Source organism: Pelobates fuscus, chromosome 3, assembly GCF_036172605.1.
Source record: "Pelobates fuscus isolate aPelFus1 chromosome 3, aPelFus1.pri, whole genome shotgun sequence".
In the NCBI taxonomy this organism is placed as follows: domain Eukaryota; kingdom Metazoa; phylum Chordata; class Amphibia; order Anura; family Pelobatidae; genus Pelobates; species Pelobates fuscus.
Window position 1 is genome coordinate 27,178,719 of NC_086319.1, and position 15,124 is coordinate 27,193,842.

At 36.6% G+C, this 15,124-nt stretch overlaps 1 protein-coding gene across 7 annotated transcripts in view; it reads right to left on the minus strand.

The window, feature by feature from the left end:
* The window catches only part of PTPRZ1 (protein tyrosine phosphatase receptor type Z1), a 163,050-nt gene that overhangs the window by 35,615 nt on the left and 112,311 nt on the right, over positions 1-15,124 (minus strand). For 6 of the 7 annotated variants that reach the window (XM_063446823.1, XM_063446822.1, XM_063446820.1 and 3 more), the window contains 2 exons: positions 9,915-10,059; positions 4,275-4,366 (listed from right to left, as the gene is read on the minus strand). In XM_063446823.1, coding sequence (XP_063302893.1) covers positions 4,275-4,366; positions 9,915-10,059 — 237 coding nt within the window. Of the gene's footprint in view, positions 1-4,274; positions 4,367-9,914; positions 10,060-11,894; positions 11,913-15,124 lie in introns of all 7 variants that reach the window. The other variant, XM_063446821.1, reaches the window with a different exon arrangement.

Consider the following 15,124-nt stretch of genomic DNA (forward strand, 5'->3'; position numbering starts at 1 on the left):
ACAAGGCACTTGCAGTACAAGGAAGCTGGGCTCAGTTTGTTCAGTGAAAAAAGCATGCAATAAATAGAAGTGGTAAAATGAATGATACCTGTTAGATCAGATCAATAAGTATTTTAAATATAAACACTGTATGTGGAGGTTTATTGGAAGTGACAGAAAAAGTATAACATGGATTTTCATGAACTACATGTAACATGCAGCGATAAAACTATCAGTGTAGTGATCCCCCTAAACACAGGTCTGCTTTTGTATTTTAACATTCTAATGTATAGTATAAAGATACAACACAAAGGGATTGCCAAATGATGTTCATGAAAGAACACACAAACATATAAGGCACAAAGGGGCACTTGGCCATGGTACCCCAAAACAGCAATTCTCTGCTTAAATTGTTTACCTGCACAGCAAACAGGACAGTGAAAAAATGCAATAATTTGAAATATTAAATGTAAAAAATATATTCTAGATCATACAATGTTCTTAAGTTAAGTACACACACGATGGCCAGACACTCCTTTCTCCAACTATTCTAAAATGTAATATTTGGCCTTATTTACTTATTTTAACTGCTGTTTTTATGTCTCTATGGTCACCCTGCTTCACTCCGCACACAGATGTAGGGGAGCCCATAGAGACAAACTATTGGTTTTCAAACATTGTTCGGCCGAAGGTGCCTGTATATGGCGGAAGCATCTTGTCATGTACTAAAGGTAGGGAGGATTTTTCTAGCTTTTTTCACATTCTTCATTTAAAAAAAACCCAATCTGGGGCGGAGCCTAACCGCAGAGGGAAGCAGTCGCACCAAACTGGAGCTCCGAGACCCACAAGGGAAAAACGAAGAAAAAAACCCAAAAAGGCATAACCCCCAAAACAAAACTAAGACCCCCTACGTGTCCCCAACGATATGGGATGAAAAATCAAGAAAATTACCGCAGAAAAACCCACCACCGGACTTACAATAGGGGACATGTGGAGGCAAGCGCGTGGAGCCAGCGGGTCCAACATGGCGGCTCTCCACGGAGGCTGCTCGGACTTCTCCGATGACATGTCGGGAGAAGATTACTCATCTGCTCCAGCACCGAGAATACCCTCACAGCCCGACAAACCCGCACCGGACTCCTCCCCGGTAACTACGCTAATCCTGAAACAACTACTTGCAGACCTACAGACTAGCCTGCAGAAAGACATCATGGCGCTGAGAGGAGACCTGAGGGGTCTGACAACTCGCATAGACACCCTCGAAAACGCCTCCACAAACAACTCCCGAGATATTGGGGAGCTCCAAAAGACCGTGAGTGACCTGCAGCTACAACAAAGGAACACGGCACACCGCATGGCGGAACAGGAGGACCCAGGAGGCGCAACAACCTCAAGCTGAGGGGGATATCTGAGGCAATACCTGATGTGGCATTACCACAGCTCATCAAACGCTTACTCACGAGTGTATTGCCGCCTACCCAAGCCGACAAGATTAGCCCTGAGCACCTCTTTAGGGTCCCCATCCCGCCCAAAGCGCCAAACACAGCCACCAGGGATGTGATTGTAACCTTCCGTACCATACAAGACAAGACGGCAACCCTCACTGCCCTGCGGGGGAAAACGCCGCTCCAATTTGAGGACGTCACTGCACTTTTTTGCGGACCTCTCTAGCGATACCCTGGCGTGGCGGCGTTCCCTTAGACCGCTCACCACACTCCTACAACAACACGACCTCCGATATCGCTGGCGGACCAACCACACACTGGCTGTTCACCAGGGGACGAACTCCCACCAGATCCGAGACATAAGCGAAGCAACACAGCTGCTGCAGGCCTTGGGCTTACCGCGAGGATCTCTTCCACCGTTGAACCAGCAGAACGCATCGCCCCCACACCACTCCTGGGATCCGTCTCGAATAACCCCCTTTGTGCCACAGGTACTAACACCCGACCCCTATGTCACAGTTACCACATGAACGATGACTGGAAGATATTTCCCCAACCGGGATGCAATGACTGCTACCACATGGATAAGCAGACCACCTACCATAGACCCTATTATTGCCTACTGACTTCTTATCTTGTTTTTACTTTTCGTTCCTTTTTGTAAACACTCAGTTATATTGCTTAGTCAGGTTACTGCTGGGAATGTTGTGCGCTATATAGATGTCCGAAATATGTCTGGCCTATGTTCCCGAGCAGCTTCTTGGTTTTTCTTTTTGTTTGCTTTTATTTTTCTTATAGCAGAGTCTACAATTTATGTTTAACTCACTTTATACTTATGTGTCTCACAAATGCCTAAGCAACCATTTTAAGCGCAGCACACTCCCTCGCCTTCATGTTCTAAAACAAAATGGACGACTACCTCGAAGACCCAGCGTGTTGCCAACCATATATTGGCCTAATATATTAGCCTAATTTTAGCTTATTTTTCTTATAGCAGAGTCTACAATTTACGTTTAAATCACTTTGCAATAAAGCGGCCCACAATTGCCTAAGCAACCACATTACGCGCAGCACACTCCCATGCCCTCATGTTTTAAAACAAAATGTACGACTACCTCAAAGACCCAGCGTGATGCCAACCATATATTAGCTTAATCGCATGTACTGCCTAGTCTCCATATGAAACAAAAGGCACCGAAGACCAGCCACTCTCCTGAACACCCATGGGCAGACAGGCCATTACTCTAACCTGGCTGCATATAAGTAACTTGCGTGTTTCCTTTCCTTTTATGGTTTCTTTTATTGTTCCTCTTCAAATACTGCTGCTTGGAATGTAATGGGTACTTAACACCCCACAAAATACGCAACATTTAGCAATATTTTCTACTACCCACCGTAATCTAACCTTTGCTCACGCAGTATGAACCGTTTGTGCACCACATATTAACTAGTTACTACTGTAAAGCAAAACAGGTCACTACATAAGTACACACCAGTCACTCTACTGCTATTACCAACATGTGTACCTCTTTTTATAGCTGATTTGATTACTGTTAGCCTGTTTTATCTCATAATTATAAAATGTGCAACTGTTTGACTAAGCAGAATATAATTTGTTAACACAGTGCTTAAACCTATCAACATATTATATCGTCTAACATGTATATATATAGGCCTGCTGTTACTCAACATTCACTTAAAGCAAGTTTACTAACATAATCTACCATTTTGAGAAAAAGCCTTATTCTCCTGACATACACCCACACGATTATATTGCTTTATTCTCTTATCAAACAGATATACCCTCAGTACATATGCAACGAATCGCACACCGTCTGATAACCCGAATATAACATTTATGCTTGTGTAGACGCTTACCAATGTTACCTTTTGCATATATATTTAAAATGTGCAGTACTATCTAATGCCACTGTTATACTAAATGTGTTTATGCTCTTGCTCCTGCTGTTGTGGCAGCGCAAGTCTGATTGTTATTTGAGCACAACAAAGATAAAGAATTTGCAAAAAAAAAAAAAAAAAAAAATCTATTTCCTTTCCAAACTAAATGAAAATTATTATTATAATAAAAATATATATTTTGAGTTGACCGTTGTTCTGAAATCTGCCCTCTGTATAGTGAATTTGCAGAATATGTTTTGCCTAATTGGGAGCTCAGACCCCAACACGGACATTATAGCAAGTGATGTTCTATTACACTGATTTAGAAGAACACTGACTAATGTTTCTATATATTTCATAACTTCTTTAACAAATCAAATATTCAAATTATGTTAAGATGGTAGTATGAAGCATATCAATTAACATTTGGTAGGTTGCTCACTAATTGGTTTAACAAACCATGCATTAATCAGATCTGCTCTAAACAAATGAGTCATTTGTGCTATTAAAACACTTATACATGATTCACGTATGGAAAAACAAAACAATTACACAAAAAAAACAACAGAATTAGCCAATTATTTACAGGTTAATTAAATTTACTTAAGCATTACTTAAGCATTCACGATTAGATAATAAAGATTGTATAATATCATAAATGTACAATTTGTTGCTAAATTAACCTATTCCTCATTTTAAAATCGTACTAAAGTTTAAACAAAGATTTTGAGGAAAAATGCTTGTTAACCCCTTAAGGACCAAACTTCTGGAATAAAAGGGAATCATGACATGTCACACATGTCATGTGTCCTTAAGGGGTTAAAATAGTTTTTATTATATAAATAATTATTATATGGATTTTATTATTATTTATATGTCCACACATAAACATACACACACACAGACAGAAGGAGACACACACAAAATGGATTGTAAGTACAAGTTCATTACCTGAAACTGGAAATACCGGGATTGGCGAACTGGAAATGACTCTCGGCGATGTGTTGTCTTCTAAATAAAAATGTGCTGTCTGAAAACATTTTCTGAAACATTGTAAGACGCATACGTTAGAGATCAAAACACGTCAACTCATCTAAAATCAATATCCTAATAGGATGTTACAGCCATATCACGAATGAACAAATAAAACAAAACGAAAAAAAAAATAAAAAAATTAATTAATCGGAATATGCTGACATTACTTGTTTTAGTTATGTCTTGATTTCATGGAGGTCACTTTCAAAATGTATTTGCTATGTCCAAGTGTCCAAAGTGCTATGACAGACATTAAGACCTTCTAAACTCCAACATAAAGAGGAACTGTCTCTGAGGGGTGCTGTGTCCAATTAGCCACAAAATAGAAAAAGTTGAAAAAGATGTATCCAATGGAATATAGCTGTAATGAATTACAACTGGAACCCAGCCACAATTACTAGAATCATTTCGGGTCCCTTATATATTTTGTGGTGTGGTGTGTGCTCTGTATAGTGCAAATTGTGAGATTGTGAACACATGCCAAAATGGACATCCACTGAGAATGAACAAAAGCTTAATAACCTGCCATTCGATTAGTTTATGCTCAGGTGGTCACATTTTAACACACTCTTACCATTACCACTGATTGCACATTTTGTCTAAGGCAAAAAAAAAAAAAGAATTTTTTACTGTAAGAACAATAAGGATGTGGAATTCTCTGCCTGAAGAAGTGGTTTTATCAGAGTCCATACAGATGTTCAAACAGCTACTAGATACATACTTGCAAAAACAGAATATTCAAGGATATAATCTTCCAATGTAGGGTAATAACTGCTTGATTCAAGGATAAATCTGACTGCCATTCTGGGGTCAAGAAGGATTTTTTTCCCTAGCTTGTTGCAAAATTGGAAGTGCTTCAAACTGGATTTTTTTTTCGCCTTCTTTTGGATCAACAGCATAAAATAAATGTGAGGAAGGCTGAACTGGATGTTACGCATGTAACTATGTAACTATGTATACAAAGGATAAGTGAAAAACAGGCGCTAATAATACAATGTCTACAAACAATAAATATCAGGAAGCAGATTTAAAAAAAAAGAAAAGCTGCACCAAGTAAGTGTAAAGCTCAAAACAACACACATAAATATAATATTTGAAAATAAGGTGCACTGTTTTTTTAAGACAAAAAAAGTGCCTCTAGTGCAATTTGTAATAAAGTTCAAAAAATTGTAAAGTGCACTAAATATTGTAAAGTGCAATTTATAATAAAGTGCAATAAAGTGCAACACATCACAAAGGTGTAACACACCACACAGGTTCCAGCCATCAGAGCTGGATTACCTATTAGGTGACTAAGGCAGCAGTCAAAAGCCCGGGCTCAGACTGGTGGTCCCCTGTTTGGACCTGGATCTTTAATCTGTTAGGGGTCCTCCTGAAGCTGACAGAGATATCAGAAAGATCTCCCTTCTGGACTCTGAACTCCTTCACCAGCTCGAGGGAACTTTGTAGTCTGAACCAAAATATCACAGTCTCCCAGCACTTCACAATTACAAAAGAGCACGGCAGCCAGTCATTAACTGAGCACTGGACTGTGAGGGAGCTCTTAACCCCTTAAGGGCCAAACTTCTGGAATAAAAGGGAATCATGACATGTCACACATGGCATGTGTCCTTAAGGGGTTAAAGTGGACTGCACCTGATTTATTAAACTAACCTAATTTCCTTCATGTTTCCTTAACCTTTTCCAGAGCTGTAAAACTACAGATATGGAGACCACAGGTTGCTGCAAAAGGTATAATGCAATGCCTCGCGTGCACCAACATGCATGTTATTGTTGGATGGTGCACAAGTCATTTGATAACAGGGCCGCTGCATGTGCCGATTTCCTGAGCGTTCCCAGAAGTTACGTACTAGGACATTTGTCATGGCAAGTAGCTTTTAGTCCTGGTTAGTACAATGTTACAAGTTTCTGCCACAAATCACAATATTTCATAAAAATGCAAGGAAATTGCAATCGTATCTTTGTTTCTCTAAAGGAACATCTGTGCTACCTAAAACCAGAGTAGCAGCCCAGATGGGAATGTCAGCAGTGCCTATTCAAACCTTGAGGACTTAAAAATCATTCAGAGTGAATCCATCCCTTCACACCTCCAAGGTAAACGAAGTGCTTGCCATTTTGGTGATGGCAACATCTACTAATCAGCTGCCAGTCCAAGAGCTAATTTCTCTTAGCCAGGGCTTTTTGTGCCTAATGAAAAGTGATCGCTCCATTGATGTCTGCAGGGAAATTGCTACTCAGTAAGCAGCGTAATCCCTTTGCTTAGAGATGCCAGTCCCAGGAGTGTGCCCAAAGTTACATTGTTACATAGGCTGAAAAGAGACATGTGTCCAATTAAGTTCAGCCTTCCTCACATTTCTTTTTTGCTGTTGATCCAAAAAAGGCAAAAAATAATAATTTTTAAGCACTTCCAATTTTGCAACAAACTAGGGGGGAAAGAAAAATGTAAAAAGGAACTTTCTAAATAGTTAGTTGTCAATATTAGTTTGTAGCATTGTTACTATATTGTATGTATTACTATAGTATAACATATATAATACATGTATTTATTTATTATTATATTCGGGAAAAGTCCCAATAACAGGCCTCCCAAATGTCATCATTTAGGTAAGATTGTATCGATTTTGGACTCCTGTGCCACCTTCACCAATTTGTTCCCTGGTATTTTTAAAAACAGCTTCCGTACACTACTTCTCTTAATGTTTTCACCACTCGTTTTACTTAATTAGTATTTACAACCCTAAATTATTTACACAAAATTATTTAATGAAAACATTGTTTTATTTAAAAGTGAATATGGTCACTAGCTTCAGCCCATTGCTAGCCAGCCCTTTTAAAGATTGCATGCTCACATTGTGATCATATTCTTTTAGGACAGAAAAAAAATACTTTTTATCACAATATTCCAATATCTAAATACCATAAAATGCAGTTATTTACTTACTTATCCTAATGTATGGCAACTTTCTTTCATCCATTCTCTAATAATAAGAGAACTGATTTCACCTTTACTTTTAGATATTTGCGAGGGGTGTGGCAAGAATGCCCGGGCACACCAAATAAGAGTACAAGAGTGGCAAATTGCTTCCTAACTCTTGTGTATGTTCTAACCTGCATTTTATTTTCAGGTTTCTCTTTATTGGGATTGAATATATCTCTTGAATTGACTCTTCAAAGTCAATTACTTAAGCTGAGTCTTAACGTTGAACCACTAGTTACTTAAAAATGTGCAATTCTTCTTCATGCCATACTCATGTTATATTATGTCTCTGTATTCGCGCTTGAGACTGCTGTTGTGGCACTCCAAGCCCTGTTGTAATCAATTGCACGACAAAAATAAAGAATTAAAAAAAAAGTAAAAATAAGTTTTTCATTTCGATAAATAAAAATAATTTTTTTTTTGCATCCTGCAGGCACATTACAAAAACAATCAATCAGAACCGTAGTGTATCTGAAATGCTTTCATCAAAGATTCCAAGTGTTGCACACTAACCGTACAGGTTTAATGTACAACATCTGGTTTTCTGAAAATGTGTAGGTAGAATCATACCAGGTGTTCCATCTGCTGTAAGAGGTGAATAACATGGGTCCAAGCAGAGATGTGTGAACAGCAGTATTCTAATTATCACTCAATTTAAATGAAGTAAGGGACGTTGAAACATCACAGATGTGGAGTAACTCCCATCAATCAAAAATATAATAAAGTGAACCCTCATGGCACAGCTTTCAGTAGAGAAAATGAAATGAATCTAATAAACGTAAATGTACCATCTATTGTTTGTTTTTGTATTCCCTGTAGAGCAACTAACCTCCACTTTTCTTACAATGGCAGCTCTCTATAATTTCCCCACTATTCTATATGATACCCACAGTGTAACATATATCCGTTTTAAGGGAATAATTACGACTCAGAGTTGATCACTGTAAGGTTTTTTTTTCCATTAAATAGTATTTATTAAGACGTTTAACTATGCAACAAAATAATATAAAAAATTATATAATAATATCTCATTCAGCTTATAAGATTTTACATCCACCGCTATATTCTACCTGAACAGGGCATGCCATGTTTAGCAAATTACAAGTGCAACTGAAACGTGTAAAATAATAAGTCTTAGTAGAGGAGGGGTTGAGAAGAAAAAATAAAAAACAGAAAAAAGGGATACTTGAAGTGGCAAGGTTTCATTCAAATGCTAACCCAGCAGTAGACCCAACTGGAAGAGTGGACAAAAGGTCTGGATCTCTGTCAAGAGTGTGTGGGGAAAGGAAACATTTTGTGACCACAAACAAAAATTGCTGAATGTGCTAGAAATATTTTATGTCTGTAGTTCTTCTCTTTGTGAGTCGATATAGCAAGAAGGTGGTGTATACAATGTTTTTAAGTCTTCACTCATATTCTAAGTTGCTAGTGTAACCTCACTTTAAAACCTCTTATTCGTGATCCAGTTCTAGAGCCAAATCTTGAGAAACCATAGAGTTTAGTATGACTCATGGTTTCTTAAACTCTGCACATTTAAAAATCAACATATTTACAGCAGAGACATAAAGGGACAATAAAGGCACCCAGACCACTTCAGCTCATTTAAGTGGTATGGGTGCAGTGACCCAGTCCACTTAACCCTGCAATTATCAATAATTACATTGTAGGGTTAAGACTGCCCCTAGAGGCTGTCAATCAGCCAGCCACTAGAGGCACTTCCTGCTTTCTAGGCAACCTTGTATTCAGATTTACAGATTTGTATTCCTAGCACTATAGTATCCCTTTAAATAAGGTGCACTCCCTCTAAGGATGGTTAGGAAAATAAAAATGTATATAGATTTTCCACTTCATTTAAAACATTTAATAACAAACTGATAAATGTTTTCAAGATTCATTTTACAATAGGTAAAATATTAATGTCTCGTTAATGTTCAACATTTCAAAACTCACAAATGTTACTGATATTTGCAACTGACATAGAGGTACTAAAACTTAAAATAGAATGTCCTTCACTACATTCCTGGTGAAATAAAATGTTTTTAGCGTAAAGTCAGGTTCACCACATCAATATTCATATATTAATTAGGCCCCATTGGTTTATTTTTTAAAAACTATAAACCCAATATTTATTAACAGTACATTTGTAATAAACATACACAGCAAACAAAGCAGTTTTCCTATGAAATAAATATGATCAGAAATGTTGTTTGGAGGAATTTGGGGACTGAAGCCCTGGCTGTTCGGCTCTTTAACTCCAGGTTTTTAGAGTTGACGAGGGAGCTATTTTTATATTTAACAACAGGCAGCTGCTTCTCAAAGCAAGCGGACTATTACAAAAAGCAACATCAATAGTACAGTGCTCTGTCACGCTACTTGGGGAGAATGGGTGGTGCCCTCCCAAGTGACTGCTGAGAAGAGGTGCTAGTTAACAGAATTTTGCTGCATATCCCACTATCAATTAGGAACTGTGGATGAATTGAATGCCTGGATGCTCTTGTTTCCGGCTCAAGCCCCCATTGTTTCTAGCCTAGCAATTCCCCTAAATACGATATAAAATAGATCAAATACACAACACTTACCTCCAGTATATTAGAATACCCACAAGCACCACAAGACAGATAAATGTCAGCAATGAGACCACCACAAGTGGTATGAGAGTCTTCTTTTCCGATCCCAAGCCTTCTGCTAGACCAATACGAGATTCATGGCTACTATTACTTGCTTCTAGAGTCAGAAAAAAATTAAAACAATCTAGATTTATGTGGATCCACAGAATAAAACAATCACACACACATATACCTTTAATAGACGATTCAGGTAGAGGTGGAAGCGTTTCCAGATATCATGTTTATGTATAATTATTTGGGTTTTAGACAAAAGGAAGGGAATTGTCAGAGTCAGAATGTAGCACTAGAACTGAGGGATGAAATTTGAAGATGTTAAAGTATCTTTAGTATATTATTCTCATTAATACATTGTTTTACATGCATACCGAATGTGTGTAATTAGACTGTTTTGTTTTGTTTTCTTCTTTGTGATCTGTGAAACTGTACCAGAAAATGAAAAACAAAAACATCAAGAAATAATAATTTATAAATTGCGAGGTAAGCTTAGGAAAACACAATATTTGGAAAGCTTATACCCGTTGTTGATAAGTCTAAAGGATTAAAATTAAACTTTTTTTTATTATTATTAATTTAATGCTAAAAATACCTATGGTACACAAACAATGCTAAATTATATAAGTTTTTGCCACTGAATCTGTAAGCTGTTTGTTAACTTAATTAAATATATTTAAATTCAAACATTAAATATTATAAAAAAAATACCGGTAGCATGTTTCCAATTTACAAAATTGTGGTAATTTACAAGTTCTTAGCTTAGAATTATAATGTATCACTTTAATGCATGTTGCTTTATAGAAAATAGATGTATAGTAATAAAAAATTGGACTATTCTAGGAATTTTCTAGTATAAGATATGTCTAAAACAGGAGAATGTTTGTTCTCCCGACTAAAACATAGCCAAATGCTGCATCAGAGGCATTCAATAAAAAAATATTGTTTAACAAAGCTTAATGAATATATGTGATAACATATCCTAGAGATATTGTGCTTGTGAGCTTCATAGTATATGTACAGCAATATTTATAAAAGGTTAGAGATAGGACACATACATCATTCATGCAATTCATGCCACCACTAAGACTAAGCATGCTGGTCTTCAAAACTGTATTAGTAACTATCTATAGGCATGGCCAACAGTTTGGAAACATTGTTTTTTTAGCTTTTACTAATTCTAAATGATTCGGAGTATATGTGTATTTGTCGGGAACTAAAGAAAATATAAAAAACAAAGAAAAGAGGGAATCAGAGATTGGAGATTGAGAAATAGGTCGCTAAGAGTTAGATAGACAGAAACAAAGACTCAAATAAAAAGAAGATATTGTAGGTCCAGGTGCTAATTATACTGACAGATACAAGGGACAGACCTAGAACCCAACATTCAAACCCTATGTTGATCCCCAGATCCCAGACATCATTAAAATGTGGAATTTGGGTGTCGAATTCTTTAAAAATGTATTATTTGTTATACACATTTGAGCGTGAACCAGTTACAGAGTATCTTAGCCCAGTTTCATGGCGTACTGTAAGAGGAATACATTGGGACCAAGTTTAAACAGGTTTGTCCATTTTTGTGAAACCTGTCGGTTTACAGACAAGTGAAGCGTTTACAATCTGCAGGCCATCTTCCACAACTCTAAACTAAAATGGCGGCTCCTACACAAGCATGCACATTACTGGATGCATTCTATTCCTAAAATGGTTTGGGAAAAGATGAAATGGAATCAGAGGGTAGTAATGGCGACAGTGGTGTGTGCATCATGCATGTTTATTCTCTAACAGAAGAAGCAGAGGTGAAGGGATGTATACAACCTGAGCCATACTTAGCATTGCAATAGACGAGTTCTGTACACATTAACATGCTGCTTATACACTAGCACGAGGCGTACAATGTATCAGACAAAAAGTTTCAGGCACCGCGTGGTCGAGACGCACCTTGATTTACAGAAACATCTTCGTTGCATCAGAATTTAGATGGGGAGTCATGGGATATTTGTGAGTTAGGGAGAAAAAGCAGATCATAACTTTCTCGGTTTTTTTTTCCGCTTCCATATGAAGCATGCAGCTCATCATCGTGCAAAGAGGTTTAACGGGTCCATGCAAAATGATGAGTAAGGTAAAGCAGACCCATACAGATCACAGTTGTTTTGTAGCGTTACAGTGAAATGATTTCTGCACATTCTTCAAATACTAATGGTAGACACAGCACTGGGAGAGCTTTGTGCAAAAGATGATCCGGGCCATTCACATTGCTTGTAGTAAGACTACAGGCAGCTTTGACACCAACAAGGGATGCATTTTCTAAAAAGCTCTCCAGGGACAAAAGTAGCATATAGTGTCACTGCACGTCGACCACTGTACTTCCAAAAAAATACATTTTCAAGTGATGATGCATTGATGAAAAATGTTCATGCATTAGGAGTACCTTTGCTTTATTTAGCAGGGATATAAAAATCCTGCAACCTTTATTGATTCTAATGATTGATTTTCCTCCTTTAAATCCTAGAAGACTTTAATTTGGACATGCTGGTTATATAAGACACTTGTGTTTTGGATGGGAGTGAACATTACAGATTTTTCTCGTTTATATGGCCAAGTCAAATTACTCTAAAAATCCTGTGCTGCTTTACTTGAGTGATTAAGACGACTATTGCAATAAAAGTTTGCATAACCCAAAAAGAAAAAAAAAATGACATCCCAGGCTAGCTACAGGACACCAACACCAAAAGGGGAAAAAAAGCAAAACAACAGAAAAGTAGAGAAAGGATTTAAACCACTAAAACAGCCTTCCAATAGACTATTTTAGCCATGTTTCAGATAAATATTTAGATGACAAATAATAATGCAGCCTCATGTGATGTAAATAAAAACAGATGGTCAATAATATTATTCAATATTGTGTTTTGGAACATGCATGTTCATAGAATTATTTAATTTTGCATACGATGTAGTAGAAGCCCTCGTTATAGAAAAAAACCCTGAGGATTGAATTTATAGCATCTGAAATCCAGTTTAATATTTCTGAATATTCTTGAAGTCAATCATATTTAGAAATTCATTTTAATTTTTTTAATTTTTTTAAATCGCACTCATTTTATAGGATAAAACTTATCTGTGTTTTGAAACACAGTAAAAGTGAGTCTTTCAGTCACACAAGCAATTACTAGGAGGTCAGGACTCTCTATGTTTACTAACAAACATGGGGATTTAGGTTAACCGTGTCTGTCAACAAATGAATATGGTTCTATCTGACAACGTGTATGTGCAGTTGATAAATGCATTACTACTAGTTCTAAATCTAAAAGATAAAGCTGTATCTTCTTCTTGTACTTTATTGTCCATGCCAACTAAAAGTATCTCATACATTTTGCTGCAAACCAATAATTCGTTTTATCAATCAATGGAACTAGATGCATCATTTGTCACTGACCATAAGCTACAGATAAGTTCAATTGAAGAAATCCATTTGAAATCTAGCTATTGTTTACCAGCCAACCTAACATGACCCGTGCATAGGTGTGTCATTTCTTAATCAATTGGCCAAGTGTGAATATAAAGCAACTGATTAAAAACACATGGAAGATTATTCACAATCATTCAAAGTGAACACAGAATAAATTAAGTCAGAGGGTTCACTATCTTTCTTAGATACGATTAACATTTACTTCTAAGGGAAACGGAGCAGAGCACAGAAATTCTGGAGCTTGATTTCTGGTAATGGACTAGTGGACCCAAGCTGTAACAAGCCACACTTAAAGTAACTTGGGTCACGAGGTATAAAAGAACACAATAAAGTGCAATGCAGTTTGGTAGTCACTACATGGGTCTTTAACTAAGGCAACCTTAATCTGTGATAAATAGTATGTAGACTTTACCCAAGCTGGGCACCTTAGTCAAATCCCCATTTAAGTCAACTGAACCTGATTTAGGTTGGCAGTTATGAATGGGAATTTTTCACCAAGCAATATTCATGTTTTACAAGACTCTCACGTAGTTGTCAGATCCTAACTCAGAAACACAGGAGGCTTAGTGAGTTTTAGTGAGTCTTGTCATTAAATAATTTACATGTCCTAGAGTAGAAGATCCCCACAAAAATGAATGGGGGAGATCTCAATCAATTTCTGATTTTAGTGAATGTTATTGGAAGTGTATCAGAGCCTGAATATTTGTTAAAGAGGAGACACTTTCATTTTAAAAAAAGTGCTATATCAATAAATATGTTTATGCAAATATAATGTTATCAAACCTCTGCTGGAATTTCCTTTTTAAATAATAGGGCTGATGTGTACTATTGATATAAAAAAACCTAACTTGTAGGGACCATGCACCATCAATAAAATGATATACATATATGTAGTGGGCATTAGAAGAGACAATGTAACACACATAATCTAGTTTCTTGTTGCCAGGAGAGTATATCTGGCATTCAGTCTATCTTTGAAAATACTACCATCTAGTGTCTAAAATTACATATTACACCTTTAAATTTATTTAAAAAAAAAATCTAATTCTTCTTTGTAAATTAATTGTTTTATCATAAATTGTAGCTCATACAGATTATTATGACTGTGTCGCTAGAATGGTTTGCATTGTTTCCAAACAAAATTATTATTTTTTTATGTTTGGAGTACAGCTGTCCTACAGTCTGTAACTAACATTATATCCTGCTATACTTTTTAATATGGAAACTGTGTTTAAAGTTGCTAATTTTAAGCTATAGAAATGTAAGTGTTTAAAAATGTCAAAATCTGTATATCAGATAATGTTCTGCAAGCATTGCTTGAACTGGCGAAATTACTGTGATTTAAAAGTTATTCTACAAGATGGATTTAAGACACAATATTTTCTTTTGTATATTACTTTTGTGTGTAATTTCTTTAAATGAATGCATTAAAACACTAATACAAAATATGTGAATATCCTTTATTCCCAGTTTTACCTACGGATTTATTGTTCTTTCTGCTCCCTCTTTGTGGAAATTGGCCGAGCTTTTCTAGCGAATCCCAGGCCTCGCATTTCATTGAAATTAGAGGATTACCAAACAACTACACGTATACTGGGATAGGAAAATCCCAATGTATCATGAATGCACTAACATATCTTATGCCATGATGGGGCTAAGACATCATTGAACCTTTGACCTGAGATTTCACTATCCGGTTGGT